This window comes from Ylistrum balloti, unplaced genomic scaffold (genome assembly GCF_031769215.1).
Source record: "Ylistrum balloti isolate Yb309-2 unplaced genomic scaffold, AGI_CSIRO_Ybal_v1 Utg371288, whole genome shotgun sequence".
NCBI classification, from domain to species: domain Eukaryota; kingdom Metazoa; phylum Mollusca; class Bivalvia; order Pectinida; family Pectinidae; genus Ylistrum; species Ylistrum balloti.
In genome coordinates this window covers 29,350-55,133 of record NW_026782691.1, presented here as the reverse complement: position 1 = coordinate 55,133, position 25,784 = coordinate 29,350, and the positions used below count along the sequence as shown (strand labels likewise).

The 25,784-nt window shown below is 36.4% G+C and overlaps 1 protein-coding gene across 7 annotated transcripts in view; it reads left to right on the top strand.

The window, feature by feature from the left end:
* Window positions 1-25,524, top strand: part of LOC132561834 (matrix metallopeptidase-21-like) — a 125,807-nt gene extending 100,283 nt beyond the window's left edge. For all 7 annotated transcript variants that reach the window (XM_060226538.1, XM_060226540.1, XM_060226541.1 and 4 more), the window contains exons 3-7: window positions 3,443-4,250; window positions 17,443-17,742; window positions 19,858-20,112; window positions 22,337-22,518; window positions 22,817-25,524. In XM_060226538.1, the coding sequence (XP_060082521.1) occupies window positions 3,443-4,250; window positions 17,443-17,742; window positions 19,858-20,112; window positions 22,337-22,518; window positions 22,817-23,179 (1,908 nt within the window). In that variant the 3' untranslated portion in view covers window positions 23,180-25,524. The remainder of the gene's footprint in view (window positions 1-3,442; window positions 4,251-17,442; window positions 17,743-19,857; window positions 20,113-22,336; window positions 22,519-22,816) is intronic.
* Window positions 25,525-25,784: the final 260 nt, after the last annotated feature.

The window sequence follows — 25,784 nt, the reverse complement described above, 5'->3', positions numbered from 1 at the left end:
AGTTTTCGTACTGCTGCACTTGTTTTTGCAAGGTACTCGTATATCGACTTCCACACTGATGGCGCTGCCGCATCCTTTATAATTAGTTGTTTTGCCTTTCGCCATGTTAGATTATTGGACTGTTTCTAAGAAGGTGACACTGTTCAGCAGTGTTGGTGTGTAAATATCCTTCTACAACGTTTGTACTGTTGTAGTACTAACAGTCACATATCTCCCATACAGTTGAGATTTATATGCAATTTATTATTTGGCAAAGATCTAATTAGTGGATTTTTTTTCAAAAGTCACCAAAATTGTAGGCAAATTGACACTCCTTGCTAAAAATAAACGAAATTGGATCTGATCATGGGGTTTGATAGTTATAAGTGAAGTACAGATTCATTTGGAACGGGAAAAGGCTTCATCCGTTATCATCGATTTGCTGTCATATTTTTATTCACTGATTTAAATCACATATCATGATTTCCTAACCGTTTATTTTTATCTATGCTAGGTGTCCCGTCGTGGTACTTTTGTGATAGGAAATATCTTGTAATCACTGTGAAAATATGAATTATAATGAACATTGCCAAAACCATACGTTAGTGACAGATTACATATCACCCAGGCGATAACCTAGATCTATATTACTATGGAAAAACTCGAAACAATTATCTTTTTTCAATTGCCAATTATGAAGTGTGTCAAACTTTGAATTATAAATGAACACGTATTGATTAGGATGTTGTGTGTGAGGTGTAGAAGTTTCCCGCGTCCAGATGGAATGTCTATTAAGTAACCAATACCTATTATCTTGTTTATGTTTAAAGTTTCCTGGTCTTATATTGATATGTCGTATCATATTGTTGTCAGGGATATAATTTTTTCTGAATGAAACCTTATAATGTGGGAAAAACAAACATTAGTGTGTTTGTTAAAGCTTAGAAAAAAGGAGCAGGCATTAAATATGCCTACCTTCCTCAAGTGGAATAAGGGGTATATGAAAATTTCCTAAATCCTAATTGCCTCATTCGCACTCATCATTGTAGAATACAGTATATTGCATTAACGCAGACATAATTAACAATGAATGGAACTTTTTAGATGTATGCTCTATCTCTTCCTCGTCCGGAACAACGTGTGCTTTTCTATGGGTTTGCCATTTTATCTTGTTCTATAAAGCAGGCAGTTCACTGAGATGCAGCTTTGATAAACGTCGTTTTGCCCTATATTAGATTTCTTTGAATTTCGTGGTGAATCCAACATTACGTCATATAATGAACAATCATCACTCGCTTGTTTGGATTGTTATTGTCTCTCAATATCAAATACTTATACACATCCAATCATTTTTATGTTCTGTGTTTGATACAAATGCAATGTAAAAACAAAAGATTTTACATCATTACTTCCTGTAAAAATATTATTCGTATTTAAAGATCTACATTGCTCAGTATCATGTGATGTCATTTAGATGTCGGTGACCGACCTTTTGTCGATAAGAATAGTATTTGGATAACGATGGATGATTTATGGAATTTATGATCTGGTATAGCCATTACAGGAGGGAGGCTGGGGAAAATGAATAGAAAAGATAGATTGGTCATATATATCTCGCTTCATTTAAATGCTGCAAAATTAAGTGTCTACCGAAACTATTTTGTTATAAGCTTGACAATTTATTGACCTTAAACTATAGCGAATGTGATGAGTTTGTCTGACTTTTAATTCATATAGGCAGCCGAAATAGCTATTGTCTGGCTTCAGGAACCTTTTGTCTGCAGGAGACACAGTAAATATCAATTTTAGATATCTCACTGCACCAGGAGACTTGCATGCTACAATTGGTTAGTGTGATTTTAGTAATGCTGCGTTCATATAATATCCTAAACGGCTAGACAGATATTATGTAACTGTTAATAAGATGCACCTCGTCTATCGGTCTAACGAGATACGGACGGCGGCCATTTCTCCAACCTGGTTGTCAGTATGTTACAACTGCTTGTGATTATAACAGTTCAATTATGTAAGACACTGTTTACAGATGACTCTACCAACGGCACAAATGGTTAACAAGTTATAACTTTTTAATATTATTTCTTGACGGAACATATCATCTTGTACTGATTCTTATCTGTCGATGTGTCGACTCGTTTACCGTTGTATCTGCTCATGTATTTCGTTAAGTATCTATTCATATTTGTATCCCAAAGCTACATTTATTGATCTAGGTTTATTTTTGTTTGATTATTAATATGCCATGAGGTCTCGTTGTAGCGAACGTTTCGGAACGTGACCTTACTTTGGTTGGCAAAACTTTACATTGCAGGAAACAAAGCGACGGCCAAGCAATAGTCACTAACCTTTCAGGAACACCTGGTTTTACTTCAAGTTCTTTTTCAGGGGTCGCAATGCAAGCATTTTTCCTTTGTTCATATTTTGCTTTCGTTTCGTCGGTTTAAAGTATGGATCTAATTCCGTTTATGTAACGTTATCTTCGTTTTTATATACCACGTTTTTTTGCGTGAATTTGTTTTCATCTACGCCGAAATAACATTGCTATACATGCCAGTAATGTGTACGTATAACAAACAAAACCGACTTTTCTAGAGATCACAAATAAAATGATAACGAAATTTCTAAAACAACAGACATAAACATAAATACCACAGATGAATCAAGAGGCTAAAGTCTTCAGTCTTAGTATTCGCAACCATTTCCGGCTTGTCCGATTATTTATAATTTGTATTAAAATGACCATAAGACAAATAGAAAATGTCTCAGTAGATATTGATTCATTGATATGATAATTCTATCTAGCAAATTCTGTAACGCCGCAAACAAGTCCTGATGTTGCTATTTGGAACCAGAAGTCTGCCTTTGTCTTCGATATTATTGAGAAATTTGTCGACAGAATGACACCTTATCGATGACCTTTATTTGTATCCTTGCAGGAGCTTTATCTTATTTTCATGCTATCGCCAAACAAATAGTGACCAGCATATGATGTATCCGTGGAATTTTTTTTATCAATTTTTAAAGAGTTTCCTATGCTATATCTTTTTCTAAAAGCATTAAATACTGTTTACTCATTAAAAGGATTGTACTTGTTTTGCCTCTTTGTCTTGAACTATGGTTAGGGTTGCTTCAAATATTTATAGGTTTTGTCGCTGCAATGTGGATTGATTTAGGCCATACTACAAACCTTAACATTTCGTTTAAACAATATTTTATTCAATTAACAACAATGTCATACATATATAAAAAAGAATGTGATGAGAAAACAAGATAAGAGTTGATATTCATTTCATTCACAAAACACTTACATGCCAGTCATTGAATTTTTTGTCATAGCATACTTACTCTTGTATAATATCTGTTGAAGTTTTTCCCACAATAGGTTACTTTCATATCATAATTATAATAATAGAAATATAATTAATGCATATTTCTCTGTGAACAGATGCAGCTGGAAAAGTATGGATATTTACGATGCAAAGTGAGACGAAAACGCCGTTCATTGGACTTGAACCTAGTGGAGAATCAACCCTCTCAACATTCCCTTCACTCAATGGTGGAAGAGGAAGTTCCTGAGTGTAGTGACATAGAAGTTCAAAATGCAATACGGCATTATCAGAAAACATATAAATTACCAGAAACGGGTGTTGTGGACGAAGAGACTCGACGGCTCATGAGCACGTCACGGTGTGGTAACGCGGACAACGAAAAAGATAGACAAAAGCAGCGAGAGGCTGCGGCAGCTGCAGCTCAGGCTGAGACAGAAGCAGAAAATCTTAAACAAGTATTAAATAGTAATGAACATTTCCAAACAATAGCAAAAGCGAGAAATAAAGGTAGCCGTCGACCGTGGAAGCGGTCAGCGAAAAGTACATTGTTAATGAAAGCTTTAACTGGTGATATTAATAATAGAGTAATAGGTAGATCAAGAACTAAGTACATTCAAGATTTTAAAACTAAATTAAAAGAAGATACTAAAAAACTATTGCTAAATCCAGAAAGGCAGAAAAGAGATACAAGTGTCGTTTCAATGGTAACGAACGCTAGCATATGGGATGGACAAAAGTTCACAAAACACGATATCGCTTGGAGATTACTTGAAACGGGATTTAGCACAAGAATTCCTGTGGAAGAACAAAGAGCTAGTCTAAATTTAGCGTTTAGGATGTGGAGTGAAGTTATTCCTGTTCGATTCGAGGAAACAAATTCTGGAGATATAAGAGATGTGGATATAGAAATTGCCTTCGGAAGAGGTAAGTAATTATTTTGTGTTGCATGTTATTTGCAGTATGATATTTCCATGTACGACATTAAGCTGGAGGTGTGCGATGCCTGGTGGTTATTTTATTTCCATTGTTCTCAGCCTACGTATTCAGAATACATTGTCTTATTCTCCTTGTGCATATTCAGGATCCTCACTGTACTTTTTTTTCTTGAATATCTCGCCCTAGTTCAATCGAATTTGAAGTGAAATGGATATGATGTTGACGTTGACATGTATATATTATCGTTGTTTTTACAATTGATTTAAGGCTGAGTGTTACATTGCTTCTTCTCTTCTTCCTGATACTATATATTAACGAATACAGCCACAAATATGTTTCTGTAATGCCATGTTGCTAAACAAGTGATTTAGATCTTGTCGTTCGTTTGCACTCGCAGTATATACAGGTATCGGTATTAGATGCCAAACATTAATTTTATTTGTACAGTCAAAGAGGAATACTTCCATCTGTATCAGGTAAGACACCTGATTCTGGACATATATCGTTACTTATTTTTTGTTTAAAGATGTTCCAAGCTCTCACACTGGAAATAATCGTTTGCGAATTCGTCTTGAGTGAATGCGTTGTTATTAGCACATTGGCCCGCGAATTGTACATAAATGCATAAAAATGGTAATCGTTGCAGGCAAAGTTTACTTACTTACATTGGAACAATAGGCAGTTATTGTCAACGGTTATACTATTGCGTACCAAGCTAACTTATCTGTCGATTGCCTTATCAATGTTTCATGCGATTTCGAAGGATCGCTACGACTTATCACCACATGTTAAACATGCATTGCAGTTTAAGGTCGAATCTCAAAGAGACTTCAGAAACCTTCTTATGCAGTAACATACATGCATTTTATCAAACCCCGTTTCAAATGAGTATTATGCATTTGTCGTCTCGGATATATTGTATGTTTCTCGGGACAGGATTGTCAGATTTTTATTGACGTTCTGATGTTATTGAGCATCATTGCAATATTTTTCATTATATATTTAGATAACAATCATATTTATGTTGCTGGTATAGCGTTTGATATCAATTTTTAATAACAATGAAGTTATAGCAAGTGTGCCTGCTTGAGTTTGTGAACGACATGATGTGTGGAAAATCCCTTGTTTCGTGAATGAAAACCTTAAGAATGTTTCATGATAATCTGATATCACATTTCACAATGAAATGGTATTTGACTTCAATAAATGGAACATGTTTTACATAGACATTTATTGAATATACATCCATCGCCTGTCCTGGAAAAATGGGGAACCTTTGGTACATAGTTGGTAAGTGTACCGACCTAATTTTGGTAGAAAATTGTATGTTTTTGTAAAGGCGTTGCAAGTCGTACACTATTTGTTTTACATTACCGTGATTACTGGCATCAGGATGTTTGGTATGATATTATCACTGACACTGGTTCTAACGTGTTTACTTGGCTCGCCACCGACGCACAATGTCATTGATGTTTATGTTCAGTAGTATCATAAGACTGATTTACCATCATTCAGGTTAGCCATAGAAACGAAAAAAATCAACCAAACAAAAATACTGAAATTAGTGATACACAAAATTAAACAATGCAGATTTGTCTGGCATATTCGCAAGGTGCAAGTATTTTTGTGCATTGTCTATTTATCCATACGTGAAGTCGATACATGAACGATTTCCTGTCATCTGAAAGAAGTCGTTTAATTAAAACAATTTTAATGCCTTTTAAAGGGCATGTATTGTAAGTAGAAAACATGGTTGTATTTCTTGATATTGTAAATGTATTTTCTCCATGTTCGTTTATTTTTGAAGTGAAAATCGATGATCTTAAAAGGTATGTAATGGATACCTTGCCTGTCCCAGTTTGTATGTCGTTTTAAGTGTAGAGTTTGAATTCATGCTGGGGAAGGGATTCAAAACCTAGTTAGGAGTATTGTGGTCGTTCGCGTTTTCGTCTAGACCATGGATAGATAGATACGCCTTCAATAAAGTTTTTGTTTGTTATCGTTGTCTAATAGCTTCACAAAGATAACAAGGCCATCGAACTTTCCTGCCAACTAATACTGGCATTGTGAACTTGCAGATTGCAAAAAGGAATACTTGTCAAAACATCCTCTGAAAATGTGTTTCTTGGTATAGCAAATAAAGACAACCTTACAAACGTTCATGGAGATCGAGTTTTTAATAGTACACTGGTTACGTAGACAGGCTTGTACTTCATGAAACTTCCTTTCTGATCAAACAATGAAAGCTTCTTCAAGATAAGGCTTGAGGCAGCAAGTGCAGGCCTATCTGGTGTATATACATTACTTGTGTAATGATGAACAGACCTGGGCTAGTGGGTACCAACTACAGTAACGCCCGTATCTCCCGTGACGATCATCACACCTAATCTGTAATGATAGAGTCTCTAATCTGACACCTTCTAACTTCAATCAGCCAACAATGTTGCTGATACCATCCTTTTATATTTGATATTTGACAGAACATTTCAAAGTGAACAAGTGTGTTATTTCATCATATGTATATGCATGAATGAGAACGTGCGATTTCCAACTTATTAGCTACAGTGTATATTTGACTTGATAAAGCTCAAATGAATTGATGTTTAATTTCCATTTTAGAATTGAATCATTTTAACTAATTCAACTAGATATCACTGTTCACTAAATTATGTTTATACCAATCCAAGTAGATCTTGACGGCATCCTGTTTATATATTATGTGAGTCAATGTGTCTTTTTATCTTTACCGTTATTGTCAGTATAAGTACATGTCAACTGATTAACAGTAAAATTAAATCTTAGTCGAATAATTCATTTAAATATGAATTTTATTCGAATCACAGGACCGATTAGTATTGCATAACGACGTCGAAATGGGTATTCCTGGTGGGCATACATTCATTCGCAGGGTTCATTAGTTTAATAGCTATAATTTGATTAATAGAAATGATAATTATTTATCAAAAATGCATTTGGGTTCATCTTTGTGGCAGTGTTACATGTGAAAGTAACCTGAGTGTTCGCAGTTTAACCATTCGCCTTCATCATATTTCAATACAGGCAAGAGTCCAAAAACGGACACGGAGCAATTTCCAGACACTAGAACACTCTTTAAGAAAGAGAAGTTCATCAGCTTTATGTACGGAGGGTTGTTAGAGAAGTACAGAGGTTACAAATACCTTCACGAAGACTATATTTCGTAGTTATAACTTGCCAAACTGGGAACACCTTTCTTGTTGTGGATGTTCTTGCTATGTGAAGTGTTACTGGTGTCATATGTTATGTGTTGATAATTGTTTGCCGAGTATTATGCTATTCCTGTAATGTATCTATTATGTTGTACCACTTGATTGAACCTATAATTATGATTCACTGACCGAGTTATCTTTTTGTTTCTGTTCAAAAGTACCATTTTGGAAGGATGTCTGTAAAATAACAAAAATTACAAAAGTCATGATATATACCGTTTCTTAAATGTATTCTTAGGATTTTGATTCTAAAGTCAAAATTTCCCGACGCCTGTGTTTCGTCTGAAATCCCTTCTTGATTTTAGAAATAATTTCCTTTGAAAAGATTACTAAACCGAATGATTTTATTGAGACGTTCCGAAGTACAGTTAGATAATGATGTTTCATAAAAGTCAAAGCCAGTGGAAGGACGGAGTAAATATATATCTACATATCCATAAAACATTTGAATTTTTTGACTTCGACAATCAATTTTGGTATTCATTCATAATAAGTTCACTTTAACTAAATTCATACATTTGGTTTCATAGAAAAACTCGAATACTTAATCTGGAAATCTAATGTGGGATATGATAACATCTATATAGCAATTTGTCATCAACAGGTATATAATTTACCGTATATATTTGTGTAGCGTTCTTCTGTCATGGTTGCCGGTCCTTGTATTACACAAAGTGTGCGATATACACACACATGGAATGACCCCGCGAACTATGTGTGAAGAATTGAGCGATTGCACCAGTTACCACGCGGAAAGATCGCGTAGTGACATCTACCGGAATAGAGCAAGGCATTCTTCAGACATGTAGAATTCCAAATTTTTGCAGTTGAGATAAATGCTGAAAAAACTTGCCGTTGTCATGGTCTGTGAGAATGTACTCATTGGTAGTTAAGGAGATGGTGCACTTTGATAATTCGTACCACTAGAAAGACAATCAACACACCCTGTATGCTGTTACTTTACTAGCAGACAATCATATTGGCACGTAGGAAATTATAAAAAAGACACTAACGTAAAACTGTATGAAAATGTACTCATTGTATCTTTTAATGTTTGGATCCAAGCATACCTTTATGCCTAATGCGAAGTGCTTTATTACTAACGGTCTGATATAGTGTAAACATGTATTTGCTCTATTCATTTAACCAGACTCGTGATTAACTCCTTTGTTGTAGCATGATATTATCGTTTACGCGTAGTTCTAGTTACTGGAATTTCATACTTGAGAAACGTGTTTACATTGATGAGGCAGAGTGTTGTGTTTCAAAAAAGGCCACCATCACCTATTTTTTTACCTTTGATTTACATCAAAGAAAACAATCGACCATCCTCAATATCCTACACTTCTGGAACATCGTCCTTGAGGTTTTCATTCACTTTGGTGATGTGTTGCGTCGTGAATCTAAGTAGGTCACTTTGACTTACAGTTTTGACGTCAACGAAAATGTTTGTCCAGTCTCTATCTCCTACTCTATTGGAACTTCACACTTCAGGCAATTCACCTGTTTTAAGTAGGTGCATCAAACGCAGGTCACTACTCTTTATCGTTTGAACTACATCAAAGAAAGAATTTGTCTGTGCTCCATCTCCACGACGTTTTACTAGAACTTCATGCTTAAGTAGTTGATTTACAAACGTATGTCACTCTAACCCACAATTTGACCTTTGGCTTACATCGAACATTTGCCGTTTGATCTTGTTATTATATTTCAATATTACTTGTGATCTCGTTCTTATTTCTGATCTAGACTGGTCTTTTCTAAACTTTCGTATTTTTTAGCCATTTATTGTAGAAATTCTTTTTTTAAAAGATATGTATGTGTTTTTATTTCCTAACTGCAATGTTTGCAGTCTTTGGCCCGTTTACTTTTCTTGTATCTATTGTATATCACGTATTAGACGCATGCTCAATGGTATTACAGTTGTCGATTTTCGAAAATGATTTTGGATTAAATTACATTGGCTCTAACAATCAATGTCTTCTTTCTTGCGATGTAATGGACCAGGTGTTGCCTGATGGGCGTTACGATAGTCATAAGGGCGAGGAGAATTACGCATGATATGGCCATTGAGGGAGGCATGGGCAGGGAATGTTACTACAGGCTTTCATCTGTCATTGTAAATACTGCCAATTAAGTTGTCCGTCCGGGCTTGGTGCTGCCCTACCCTGACTACAACACATTACCGCCATACCGATCACGTGATACGCAGACTTTCTTGCGATTCTAATGAGCACGTGTTCCATACGGCATTCAAGATCTGTCTAGGAGAGCTGTTATGGAATTTTGAATTTGCTTTTGTTTTTGAAAAATGACACAGATCTGCTCGGGTTTATAGTTGAATAATACTGACGAAAAACAAGGCAAACATCTAGTGGAATTGCTAGTCAGAACTAATTGGAGGAGAGGATAACGAGTCGAGTCAGATGTTGGCCTTACAAACATGTTTCTGCTCATTATTGCATGTTGTGTGAGCCCCGATTGCTCACCTAGCCTCCACCGCATCCAATATCAAGGCATATGTTTTATGTAGCTAGCCCGATACATTTACCAGGCAGGAGACGGAACACGCCTATCGTTTGTGAAGACAATGTCCCTTTTTTGCTCTAATTTATTCGCGTTATGTGATCCTGATGCACGATGCAGCACGGGGTCGGTTTGATCCGTCATCCAATGACATAACTTCTAAAGGTCAGGGACAGATGAATTGACATAACTACATAGAGTCAGTGTATAGGTAGTGTGTGTTCTACTTACCACCAAGTTTGCCTCTCATAAATTATGCTATGTAACGGAATGGTATAAGCTACCAGACCACAACCTTTTCACCAATAACCCAGTTAAGTGGGGAGGCATTCTGTGTTTACACCTATGTTGTTTCGGAAACGTACCTCTTAGCAATAAACGTTGATCCCACCCAGAATCATGTTAAACAGAGATCTTCACTCTTGCATATATTACTAGTAAGACAGGTTAACAGACATGCTGACCCATCTGGAGGCAGTGTCAAATCTTCCAGAAAATTTTCATCCTTTTCTGTCCCACTTTGACCGGAAGTTAATTAAAGTTTTCTGTGGGTGGTCTTCACCACTGATTGGACACATTATTTACTTTAGGAAATGTAGAATACATACATAAATGCAAAATGCACTTTCGAAAAATCTATATTGGGCATCGATTTCTATTGTTAGGTTAAAAACTGGTAGAAGTTAAAATATTGTTACGCAATTTAGTAGTTGCCTGTCTGTAAAAGAAATAACAATTATTCGTTTACGTAGTCAACTTAATCCACATAGTATACTTTTTCGAAAAGTCTTAACCTTGATCAAATATATTTTTTATTCTAAGAATGTTGACCGTATCAGTTATGTTCCGAAATAAAGGAACCTGGCTGGATGTTCATCACTAATATGAATGAACTTGTTATTCGTTACGAGAACGATTATAGCTGATGAAAAAGGGTAGAAAGCGTGGTTGTCACTTTGATTCGAAGGACATTATGTGTTTAAAAGCATGTTTATGGTGTTATGCAGCAGTTCTCCGTTACAGTCTTTATGTACGTTATGTAAATACGTTCTTGCTTTACACAGTAAGTGAGCTTATTCAATACTTGGCTTTAGTTTTATTTAATCTTAAACTGGTACTGGAATGTGCTAATCACGTCTGTGACTTTTGGACATTATCATTGTATTCTAGGATTGTCCTATGTTACAAACGAGCAAGAAGAGTAGGGAGGATGTCTAGATACATGGAAAAAAGTAAATGCATTTAATTAATGAACATGGTGTGTCCTGTAATATTATTGATTAAGTGAACATGGAAGGAAATAGATATCTTGTCTCTCTGAATGATGATAACGCTCTATTGAGTGATATATATATACCTTTTTACCCGGTGAGAAAAACATGCAGAAAATCAAGAATATGACAATCTTTAGAATAATATATTTTTATCGTCGTTTAGGCCTTTCGCATTACTTACGAATCCTAGAAGGACGAAACAGCTGTATGATGCAGTTTAATTCATTATATGACTCTGCTGTATCTTCTTCTGTGTTGAAAGGTGGCATTCACTTTTGTGTCTGTTGTGCAATCTTTGTAAGGAATCTTTTCCTTGGTAATACATATTTGCTCATAAAAATTATTAAGAACACTATACAGATTATGTATGCAAGCAGCATTTATTCGAAAGAACAGCATTCCTGTATTAGTTTCCTGGTTTTAATTAAGATCTGGAAACTTACATCTTCTGTTAGAGGGTATTGACTTGAGATGGTTGTAATGAAATGAAATGTTTGATAGTCGGCAGAACAAGATCCTTGGCAGTGATCTACCGAGACGAACCTATGATAGTAGTAGCAAGGTGAGAATAGCCTTTCGAGAATACAGTAGAAGTATATCGCGAAAATGTCCTTCTAATATTACAAAGAAAAAAAATATATATATATATATAGAGAGAGAGAGAGAGAGGGAGGGAGCTTAAGCACTTCATAAACATAAAATAGATATGGATTTTTTTTTGAAAGATGCGATATTAACAAAAATTGGAGGAAATGTCACGCTGTACCTAAATGTTTGATTCATGCTAAGTCTGGACATAGTAACCACGTCAAAAGGTCACATATATTATATTTTGATGGTAAAATGTATCCGGAATTGACTTAAATCTACTACAAAGTTAGTAATGCTACCCAGTTTCAGAAATTCCGATTAATGTAATTTTCACATTTTAAATGTGATGGTCTTCTAGGTTATCCGGCCTGTATCGGATACATATTATCATGGGCTTATATACTAAATATATACCTTAAAATGGACAGGATTATTTATTTTTAGAACATAAATACCTACGACGTAATTCAGAATGGTAACATTCACTGGTGATTTTATTTCCTCCAATATATTCATCATATAAATGCTCTCTAGACAGATATAATGCCGTATATTTCGTTTAAAACAAAAACAATAAGAAAACACCATCACGTCAACATAATCATAATCCAAACTCAAATTCAATAAAAATATTGCAAAATATGAACAAAGACAGATTTTCACGGAGACTCTTGAAAAAGAACAAGGAGAATACAAGAAGAATAAGATCATATGTTCCGGAAGAGTAAGCGTCTTCTGCTTCTTCGACGACAATCCCCATGTAAACCTTGGTCATCCAAGTAAGTAATGTTACGTTCTCAAATGAGAACATGGTATACACATCGTAACCAACACGCAAGCTAACGATCATCAAACATGTCAAGCATCCTTTCCTGTCACCGTTGACACTGTAAGTGTTGTGTGATTTCTCTGCTCCCTTCCTGTCACAAAAAATACAGACTGTGTTTTGTGATTTCACAACCTCCTCCCTGTCACCATAGTTACTGGCGTTGCTGTGCGATGTCTCTACTGGTGAGAAGTTTGGCGCCAAAAACATAGCTATATCATTCAGAAATTGCGTTTTATGTGGTACGGACTGTGTTTCTGTCATTTTGTGGATAAGGATTTGAAATGAAAAGTTGTACTATGCATTCTTATAATCAGCCTACGGAGCATGCATGTACTGACAAATACATACTATACGCTTGGAGCAGGTATATGGATTTCACTTGACCAAAACAGCACTGAAGGTTACACCGTGCATATATGAAGATCAGTGAGAAAGATCTCTGTTTCAACTATTGAACGAGAACAATCATACCCTAAAGATATAACATAAGTCAACCCAAAAATCAGCCTACGAGTTGAACTATGGTATCGTTGTTACTCTAGTAGTGTTACACTCCTACAACTTCCGTGCGTCTCCATACTTCCGTTATTTGTTATATTTTGTGAACGTGTTTTACAGGAAAAGCGAGAATTCAGTGGACGAAGAGAGTCAAATACCGAGAAAGCAAGAATTGTAGGAAGCAAGGTAGTTTTTATAACACAAGAGATGAATAACATTCATTCTTAATTTAAGAGTTTAGATTGACGAAATAAGCAATTTGAGTTCGGGAGAGCGTTTTTTGTTTTAGCAAAGCTTGTTTAGAGTTAGACACGTCATGGAGAGGAGAACAGTCGCAAAGCCATGACCGACATATTTTCACCATCTCATGATTTCAACTGGTGAACATCCGTCGGATTGTCCAAGAGGTATTACAAGCGTTACAAGCATGTACATAAGTCTATCTGGTGGTGTGATGTATAGTTAAGTTGTCACACCATTGAATGTACGGCGTTTATAAGTAGGATTTATGAATGGAAGACGACTGATGGAACTATAAAGTCGGCTACACTGCTCGCCTGACAGTGATTGTAATAAGCCCAGACATCATGTGTTAAGTAATCTAATGCATGTAGGTTGGTGGCGCGCACACCATACAATGTTTTCTCGTGTGATCTCGTACGGTCTCGTACGATACAATATATAGACGAACCCCATGACTTTGTGTTTTTGTTTATACGTAAGAAACGTTTTGAAATCAGACATAATTATCAGGAAAAGATCAGTAGTTAGCTTTTTCTTATTTCAAGGCAAATATTGATAAGCGGTATGCAAGGACTACTTTTGCAGGAAAGGTCATGGTGCACGTGTTACGTGAACTTGTCAGCACATAAGTCTAGTATTCCACATGGTTCTCCTGAAAACAGGATATGGGAAAGAAAAACATTTCTGTCATGACTTTCCAAAGAGTGTTTGAAAAACTTAGATAAGAGCTCTGATACAATACATATTATTATTATTTCAACAAGATCGCCAAGATAAGTGTGTACAGATGTTCAGCCATGGCCTGTATCAGTCTCCGAAGTCTACACCCCCATCGAGTGGCATTGTACAGGTTAGGCGGACACCATGGGGAAGAGTGCACACCCACCTAGCTGTTATATAAGACGTGTATATGGTCTTTTTATTCGGATTCGTAGACATTTTTACGTCAATCATTTAAAATTCACAGCACCACAACATGGATTATTTTTTGTTTACATAAGTATGTCGGAACAGTTTACAAGTGCACGAGTATGTTAGTTTATGAATTTTAAGTTTAGAAATATTTTATCATCCTCATGATGTAATATGAATGCTGTCGGTCTGAAGCACTGGTATGTTTAGTTAAGAGTTTTCTATTAAACGATATGTCAGGTTTGAAGTTTATTACAAATAATGAAATTAAGATGAATTTAGTAAGTTATGTAACGACTAAGTGTAAATTGTAACTTATACTTACCGAGAAAGAGGCGTATACTCACGTGAACAAAGATCAGTGTTGTTAGCTTCATACACAATTTACGACGTTGTAGTTCTCCATTCCTGTACTTTGATTTTCATTCCCTATCTATACGCTGTTCGAGAGACGTTGTACACTAAATTTAATCAACGGTGGATATATCTTACTCTAGGTCAGCTTGTATGTACATGTTGTTGAATCTAGGAGCTCTGTATATTTTATATTTAGGTTAAGTTATGTTCGTTATGGTTCAAGTTAGGTATCGTGTGGATTAAAACAGCCATTTTTTTCATATTCTTATATCACAGTCTTGTCAGAGGACACGACTCTCTCTGAAAGCCATAACAATGGATAAAGGGATATGTCATTCTTTTTTCGCTTTTTCTTCAAAAACATCAACAGGTGTCAAGGGAGACACGACGAAAAGAAAACAAAGCACAGAAATATTATTTTGAAAGATAGAAAAACACAAGGACTTAAGATAAAGAATGAGAAAGCAGATTGTATTTCTTAATCTTTGTCTGTATAAAGAGCATCGGGAATATTGCTGGTAATTATTTGGACTGTCTTAAGCATTTTAAAAATGCACAGAAAACCAACATTTACCATCTGATTTCTGCAGGAATTAGCATTATTTGTGCAGTCATTCATCAGTTGGTTGAAAAAGGAGTTTTGGAAAGGACAATGGGATGCGAGCACTAAAATTGTTCTCGTTGTTGACAATTGTGAACAATTGCTACCTTTCTTATATAGTTATATGGTTAGCCTATAGCCATTATGCATTGTATTATTAGGTTCGTGTAATTAGGTGTAATACGTTTTTGAGTTATCCTAGTGTTATATGGGAATCATTCAAATATATGAGATATTCAGTTATTGGATTACGAAACTATTCATAGTTGGTCAGTCGATCTCAATACTCAGCAGTCCAAAGGAGAGAAGATATTTCTACAAACATTGAAAATATGCACGCCACGAGTTTCTTATATTTCCTTCGTTCGAGGTAGTGGTGCTGACTTTTGTGTAATAGCATACTATGGTCATCTTGATGAATATTAAGTGGAACAAAGGTGAATATGCAGTGGCTCAAATAAGCACCTACCACTAAAAATTTGCTGTACCAAGGTAACCTGTGAGGAGGAATGTGAGGAAAAGCACTAAAGCACTACCAGCCAGTAACGTTAAGTTTGACCCTGAATCTTCCTTCACATCGTTCTCATAATTCGGATTGAAGCACTATACTCTGTTTACACCCACCACTGCCAGACACTGTCAGGTATTTCACTCCTTTACAGGACCGCCCTCTTTAAAGTGCAGCCAAGAGGTAGCGCAATAACCTCCGGCATTACTGTCCCTGTCTTCTAATTCTACCGGTAGAGTTTGCTTGCCGACTCAGACGGTGTCGTGGCGAGAGGTCAATAACACTTTACCAGATTGCATTATCTATGCTCGTTATATTTCACACAAATTGTAATTTCATGAACAATTTCAGAAGTATGATGTTTCCCGCGGCGACTATGCACCTGTCTACTTGGTAGAGCAGATACCAGTCCACGATAAATGTTGATGTAGTAAAAGATTATACATTGTAAGATACAGGTTTCAGTAAGTTGTAAATGGATGCAGCGTCTGATTTGCCCTGCAGTTTGTGAGCATATGCTGTACTTCATAATGTGTGAATCAAAAGCACTCGTCATTGATACTGAGTATGCACAAGTGGTTATTAATGAATAAAACGAGGGCGCGCGCAGTGTAAATAGGGAAGAATGCGCCCTAAGGTCGTTGGATGTTACCATCTACAACAATACACATCTATAAACAATACAACATGAAATTACATCATTTTTTTTACTTGCAACAGGTCTATTGCATGGCTAATTCCGTGTCCTCACAAACATAAATAAAATCATCTTAAAGGGAAATCTGCCATGTACACTGCATATGTACATGTTTACAGATAAAACCACACACCAGTTATTGTAAGCCGCAGTCATCCAGGACACTTTTTCACATAAGCGCAAAAAAACTCACCTAAATAGTTCAAATACACACATATGTATCGGTTCAAAATCCAATTTTCTATTAACAAAAGGCTAGATACACTTACCATGTGCCTTTATTATAAACGTACGTGCAACACAATTGGACGTATTCCCCACACAGCCGCTGTGTGTTGTTCTATGATGTTTGGTATTGGTGCCAAAATGGAATTCAAACGTAGACCGCCCGGCATGTTACGTCTCTCGGGAGGCGGGTCAGGTACACCGCTGTACGTGTCAGGGTGATCCATCACTGTATACTCTTTTCTTCAGTAGATCTGTTTTTGATATTCTATTAGTAATCATTTGATTCCTGGAACGATTCCTATGAGGCTACAGGTCTTTGTTGTGATGTTTCTACCGACGTATATAATATAAACGCTAACATGGCCAATTGTTCTTTTTTTTTTCTTAGAAAACTACCATAACTTAAGTTGTTGAATATGATTGCGTTGTTTCGCACACCAATGGTTTCAAAATATAATCCCAGAGTAAAGTGTTACAGAACATATGCATATCTGTTTCGATTCCCATTTGACAAATTGCAACGTTCGTCTGAGGTGTTTGGCCACCAGAAATACTGTACATGTCTGTTTCACGCGTATTAGGTAATATTCTATTGCTCTTTTTCAATGTTATTCTTGAAGTGTATGATGATATGTAACTGTACAGGTGTTATTACACTGTCGTTGCAGGTTCACATCAGAACTGCGGTCGAAGGTTTGACGGCCATGGTGGAGAGATCGCCCATTCTGTGATTGGTGGAAACGTCCATTTTGACGACGAAGAGGACTACAAGTCTATAGAATCCATCAATATGGAGAAGGATGGCATCTATCTTCTCCGGGTGGCGGTGCACGAGATCGGTCACGTGCTCGGACTGACCCACACAGACAAGCCATATTCTATTATGTACGCAATCTATCAATCCGTCTCCTCCGATAAGGAGTTCGAGTTGGGTTGGGAGGACAGGAAACAAATACAGACGCTTTACGGTAATGCTTCATCAGCAAATGACATGAAGGCTGTATAAAGTATATATGCTACCATACTATTACAAATCTCTTTTAAACAGTACACTGTCTCAGAGCTTTCCTAACCAGTGTACTGTCTCAGAGCCTTCCTAAACAATATACTGTCTCAGAGCTTTCCTAACCAGTGTACTGTCTCAGAGCCTTCCTAAACAATATACTGTCTCAGAGCTTTCCTAACCAGTGTACTGCCTCAGAGCTTTCCTAACCTGTGTACTGTCTCAGAGCCTTCCTAAACAATATACTGTCTCAGAGCCTTCCTTAACTGTATACTGTCTCAGAGCTTTCCTAACCAGTGTACTGTCTCAGAGCCTTCCTAAACAATATACTGTCTCAGAGCCTTCCTAAACTGTATACTGTCTCAGAGCCTTCCTAACCAATATACTGTCTCAGAGCCTTCCTAAACTGTATACTGTCTCAGAGCCTTCCTAACCAGTATACTGTCTCAGAGCTTTCCTAACCAGTGTACTGTCTCAAAGCCTTCCTAAACAATATACTGTCTCAGAGTTTTCCTAACCAGTGTACTGTCTCAGAGCCTTCCTAAACAATATACTGTCTCAGAGCCTTCCTAAACAATATACTGTCTAAGAGCCTTCCTAATCAGAACACGGTCTAAGAGTCTTCCTAAACAGTATACTGTCTCAGCGCCTTCCTAAACAGTATACTGTCTCAGAGCCTTCCTAAATAGTATAATGTCTCAGCGCCTTCCTAAAAAGTACACTGTCTCAAAGCCTTCCTAAATAGTATAATGTCTCAGCGCCTTTCTAAACAGTATACTGTCTCAGAGCCTCCCTAAATTGTGCGGTGTCTCGGAGCCTCCCTAAACCGTATACTGTCTCAGAGCCTTACTAAACAGTACACTGTCTCAGAGCCCTCCTTAACAGTGTACTGTCTCAGACTTTTATCGATAATGGTGACTTAATTATCTACTGAGTCTCTAAAACACTGGTGTTTAATTGTAATGTAAAATTCTACAGTGGGTACGGTAGCATATATCCGTGTATTACATACACTTACAGAAGTACATCTATATATCTGAATTATCGATGAATTGAATATATCATACTCTTTGTTGTGATTGAATGTTTATAAGCTTTTTATCCAACAATCACTACTTAATAAGAGGAGAGTGAGACGTACACACGGCTTTTACACTGTAATGAATGAAATGTAACAGTTACAGATTGTCAATATCAGTAAAAACATACATCTATCAGTTGTGTTTTAATTTTGATTTAATGAAACTTTTTATTTTTCTAGCTATATAAATTTTACATTGGGGGTTGGTGGGGGCGTCTTTCATCGTACTTTGGCATTACTGATCATTCTAGTATATGACATGTTGTGTCCAATCCATTTCTGACGATATTTTTCTAGTTAATCTAACACGATCTGTCCTTTCAACACCCTTCTGATGACATGGTCAACTGCATCAGTATCAGACATAATTGATTATGCTATAGATTCGAAAGCGAAAAAAAAAACTTACAGGAACCCAATATGGTATTTTTGTGACGGATAAATGATACTTTATAGGCGAATAATTGTAACAATGAACTATTTAAGTTTTACGAAAAAGGGTGTATATCTGAGACTGACGTAGGCATGAAGACAAACAGATTTAATGTTCTTTGAACCAGCATGTCTTGTGCTACTGTTGTCCGCCCTTACGTACATAAACGTGACAATACCGTCCTGAAAACCTACCCAGCTATACCAACACTGTCTGCCTTTATTTTTGATTCAAAGATAGACTAATTACTGTTGTAACATTAGAGTCCATACGTCTTTTATTGTATTATGTCGTAATTCTTGAGACATTAATGCTTATAAGCTGCGGTTTCTAGAAAGGATAAAAGTGATTGAGTAAATACACCTAATTGATCATTCAGTAGGCTTGTTAGCAACAATGAATCACTTTAAGAAAATACACCATCGAGTAATATTCTTACGGGCCAGTTTATGTTTACGAAATAGAAACGTGTTAAGAAATTTTTGTTTGGCATAACTCCATATGTGCTATTAAATAATTTAATGTATGCGATACGTATTTTGCTAATTGCTTGCCTCCCTTCACAGGTGTTTGTAAGGGCCGGTTCAGTGCGGTGTTCGACTGGGTACGGAAGCGACCAGACAACCAGTTCATCTTCAACACATACTTTTTCCGTGAAAACCACTACTGGATGTACGAGAATCATGCCAACCGCACGCGTTACGGCGACCCCCTGTACATTGCACGTGAGTGGAAGGGTGTTCCCGATGACGTCGACGCCTACATCCATGTCTGGTACTTCGCTGGCAACGTCATCATAGATGATGCTTACTTCTTTAAAGGTAAATCTTTCAAATTTGAAAACATATGGCAAAATGAATGCTGAAAGCAGATCCCGACTTTCCAATTAAATGTAAAATTTGCTTAGAGTTGCAGCACTACTGGATATTTACTTAAAATACTTGTTTAACCTTGTAAATCTTCCAAGGACACATTCCGTCTTTACAAAAAAACTTTCAGAAGTCCTATTAAAAATTCCAGACATCTACTAACAATCATTCAACCTAAACCAGTTTCTGTAGTACACATCTGCAACAAAAGGTTTGTGCTACCGCTGGAAAGGTTTCATTCGACGTTATAACCGTGACGTTCCATACGAGTTGTGTATGATGTTTGTCCTAAAGGACAGCTCGTGTGCCGTTATGATTTGACTACTAATACTCTTGTATCTAGAAGGTCATGTTATAATAATTCATAATATGTCGACATTGAGGAGAATGTAGAGGGGATTTACATCATTCAACATTTTGATGTTCAATCAAAGTATATCCTGGTTTTCTGCTAGGTACATTTTGATAGTTGCAATTGAGTGAAGTTCGGAATTGATTGGAAATCTTCATAAAAAAATGTCTTCTGATACACCTAAGTAATGGACAGACCTATCGAATTAGTCACTTATTATACCGTAATTTTATCTAAAACAAACAATCTGCAGCTAACCACAACTTGAATGAACACAATATATAATCGTTATGTAGATGTTGTTTAGTATGCACGACAGCCGTATGAGAGGTTATGGGAGGAGGATGGGGACAAAAGTTGTAATTACACACTATACTATTCTTTGATCGGTGGGATCGCTCGTGTATTAACACGATAATGACATTATCGTCACAAGGTCATGCTACCAACGACACATCCGTCGAGTTACAACGTTGGTACGTTTATAAATACAGAGTAAATCGTGAAATGTCGGAACAATTTAACGCTACCACTTGTTTGATATATAGACTGTTTCTATCTATTGTTTAGAGAGTCTGTAGACTTAACTGTTAATTGCAGCTAAAATCATCCACCGGATAAATTGCTCTGTATTTGGATCACTTAAGCCCGACTTTCGCATTCGATATTTGGTATGGTTCCTAAAACGGACACTAAAACCACCCTCAGCTTTACCTAAGCCCGCCTTCAACAACAAAAGATAAAAAGATAAACTGCGTCCTTAAATTATTCTCTCCTCTTCCCCACATCCCTGATGTAGGTAAGAATCGCTAACCCCCCACCCAACACCACATTCCTGATATAGGTTAGAATCGCTACCCCCTCCCACCCCCCTCCTTCACCCCTCTTTTCACTTTCGAACTAAAATTGGTTCCTCCATGTACATAACTTCGTCGCTGCTAGCTCACATTAATAGCAGTTGTATCCAGTATGGCACGTAGCTCCAAGGCTGTTCAGGGGCTTTCTCCCGATATCACTTGATACTTTCCATGAGTTTAAACTCAATTACTCACAAAGCGTGAATTTATGGAAGTAATAGAAACGGGTTATCAGAGTATTACGGATATTAACACTAAATTTGAGTTTTGGCTCCCCTAAACTAGTACTATATATATGTCTGTAATTGATATGTAATGCAAAGTGCCTAAAGTTGTGAAAGTGTCAAAAGGAAATTACCACAGTTACTATAAGGTTTCCTCTAGATCATTATCCATTACCATAAAGCGTTAGAAATAACTCGACGGAACAATTGAATTACTTTTATTGGATGAGACGCAGAACAGACAGTTTTATTTGGTACACAGGTCTAATATTTGTCGCTACTGGACAGGATATGTAATGCTGGTTAATTTTGCTTATCACTAGGGAAAAAGATAAACTAGTTAAGTATGCCACCCACTAACAATCTATTCATTGCTTTATAATTATCTCAACCATGTTAGTATGTTTCGAAGAAATATCAATTTCACGTTTAGTAACCAATTAAAACAAACAGAAAAGTTTTTGCTCGCTTTATCAGAAGCATATCGAACAAAAATTATATCCGATGCGATATTTTCTTAATTCTAACATCATTACTCGTCCAGCATTTTACTGTATCGAATGAAACAAATCTTTCCGTAAAATTCCATGTAGTTAGCGTTTAGCTACGACATGGTAGAAAGCGATGACCGGGAACGCGTCAGTATCAGATAGGGATAAAAAAAATTATATGTACATAGCTTATAAAAAATATTTCCGTGTTCTATATGCTTAATCTACAAGATACGAATATTATGTTTCTAGGCGAGAATTACTACAAGTACAACAGTGAGGCTGACTTGGTGTACGATGGCTGGCCGCGACTAATCCGAGATGACTTTGGACCCAAACCAGGCGAGGAGGGAGTTGAAGGCGTTCCGGATCATTTGGATTCGGTTTTCTTCGATATGAGGGATAGGAATATCTATTTCTTCAAAGGCGAGTGGGTAAGTGGAATCTTGAGTGCAATTCTTTCACAGTTGATGAATCTAAAGTGGTCAATGTGAGACATGCGTGTATGTCCCAATATGTGTCTCGCCTGCACTCTGAAGAATGGGTGGATGCCACTAGCAACAAAGCCCTGCACTTGAGTTTCGAGTTTTCTGTAATGATCGTGAAAATACTAAGATAAGCAAATTCATATAAAAGGGTAAAGGAATGCTTACGAAAGATAAAATCATCACGTTATGCAGTGCTACTTGGTTGAGATATACAAATATTCACACATTCTTTTTTTTCCTGAAGGTTTATGTGTTCGATCCAAAGGAACCTATGGAAACCCGTGGCTGTTGCATCCGGAAACGGACGTTTGTAGAAGAATTCCCGACCATTGAAGGAGACGAACCTTTGACAGGAAATGTGGACGCTGTGTATTACTCCTACAAAAACAAAACAGTATATTTCATCAAGGACGAACATGTTTGGCAAAATTATCTATTTCATCCCAGACAGAAAAAGCAAATTAGAAACGCTATAAAATACGTTGGCAAATGGTATGAGATGTGGTTCGACATTTGCGATGTACGCAAAATGCACGACGAACCCTTCGAGATAAAGAGTGACATTGTGCCTGCGCCGGAACCCGATGACCAAGAATTTGGTACGTGATCAAAACTTACCAATCACTGGAGAAAAAAAACTAAATATGGGAGCAAATCATGATCAGTAATAACAAATACTGAAACGTGCGCTGGTCACGTGATAAACGTTGGACACGACAGGAAATGATAAATCGCTGGTGACCCGTATGAGCAGCGTTATATCTACTTAATGAAAACTATTTCCGGTACACAGTTTTTAAAATACGACATTCGGGTAGTAGCATTAGCAAATGACAGAAGCTTGTCATCTCCGTACACGGATATTACATGCAAAGTAGATGCTCGTTTCTTTTATGACGTCACCGTCGATACAAGTAATCTTGTGATGTAATCATTTTAATATTGTGTTAATTGACAAATCTAACACGTGCTGACAAAAGATGAAATTTCTTTAATCAATCAAAGGATACAATTTATCCATTGCGTCTAGTAGACCTATTTAATGTAAAGTAAGTACATTCCCTGTTCACCGAGGCGATGAAAACCTTCCTTCATTGACTACAAAGGCGTGACCACCATCAATATTTACTATTACCATGTGTACACTGTCTCACAGACGCCTATATGTTGTACACACCCCGAACAGCTTTCGTAGGACATTACCGCGGTGAGTGATGAACACCGAGATACGGTGAATCTTATAGATAGGTTGTGCCATACTTTCAGTAGTTCGGGCTTCATCTGACACTTTCACTACATTTGTGGTAATGTTATTTGTTTCAAAGATGTCTTTGCTGCATATGCGCACTCCATTGTAGTAGTTATGAGAGGAAGTGATGAGTTGTTATGGTACAGATTTATGCGTGTGAACCACGCACTGTTAAAGGAAACCTCGACATGTACATATACATATATATATTTATATCTGCGGTTCATTTTGAAGTCATTTGATGCTGTGATAATGCTATTTTGTACAAATAGTAGGATAGTTATTTATTCATTAAAACTGATGTCCAAGAAAAGTACGATCTACTTGCATTGATAACGTGTTTGCTACTCTTCAATTATTTAATTTCGTTGATACTAATTATCAGTTCCGTTGTGTAACTAATATCCCATATCCTTTGTAATTTATTTATTTGATAAGGTTTTAATGAATAACAATACATCTTTATATATACACTGTAAAACTCTTAAGATTAGGTAAATATTAGTAAGTGACGTATTGTTCATAGTGCTTGGTTTAAAAATTGAGGAAGATGTAATGGATTTGGAGACGGAAAGAACTCTTTAATTTTCCAACTTCAAAATGATGATATATTTTGGTACATTACTGCTGCAGTTGGGATGTCATGGTTCATTTTTTGTATACCATTTTCAGCTCTTCTTTATCTTATGAGCGACTGATGTTTAATGTAACTTATCATCATACTACTTGCGAATTGAACAATATAGAGGTACCTATCTGTCTCGAGTCAAAAGATATTACTCAAACCTACTACGTCATGTTTTATTTATATGGCGCTGATAAAAGTGTGTACATTGCTATGAGCATTACAATTGTACGTCATCGACATATGCCACATTAAATTCAGTGTAGACATGATGTATCGTATTTCGTTGTAATATGTTTAGAACAATGTTAGATCACGGAATTATTTGTGTCCATTCTAAGTGACACATTTGAACATACATTTTGTGCAATAAGGGACGGTACACCATTTTCAATGATACAGCTTATTTATGTCATTCTGATCATTACATATAATTATAGTGACACGCAGTATTGTGTTTCGGAATGTGTCATTAGTACACTGCAAAGTGTATCATGATCACTAGATGGATACATTACATCACATCCGGTACGTCACATCCGTGACACTTGTATCGTTGTTAATCTGTTATAAATTCATGCCGTTTTTATGTCGATGTAATTATTTTATTAACTCATCATCTTTGTCATTTTTGTGTGTTAATCGCCAGTATTGAGTCATGCTCTGGATTATAAGATGTAAAAATTCCAGACATCACGTTATGTTTTGAGATTTTAATTTGGTTATGTGTATATTTTTACGTATTTTATTTATACCACATCATTTATCATCGATTAAATGTCAGAAACGGATGACCTTGTCGTCTGTTTTCATCAAATCCATCGTCATCGTTGACATTTTTATTGTTAAATATCGAGACATTAATCCATACTCATGCGTTCATTGCATCTTGCACTGGTTAAAGAGATTGTCTTCGACCGGAACCTCGCTCTGATGCCCGTTACCAAGGTGTTTCACTTGGTTGTCATCGTATCTATGATGGTGTCACTGGCACGTGTCGCCACATCTGCACGTGCAATACGTGGTTCAGCTTTGGAGTCAGTAATGAAACAACAAATAAAAACTGAACTCAGAAAAATGTCTTTGTTTTCTGTCGAAAAGTTAGCTAAACATGATCTATATATGTTTGTAAGATTATTCGGACGCCAACATTACCACACAAAATTGCAGCTACTCTTTGAAACCTGCACCTTAGTAAAGATTGATCTCAATGTGAAGTGCACAATGAACACACTGATAAAAAAACACTTACAAGAAAATACCAACATGTAAACATAATCATAATCCAAACTCTGATTCAATAACAAAAGAGCAAAAGAAAGAATGAAACAGAGAAAG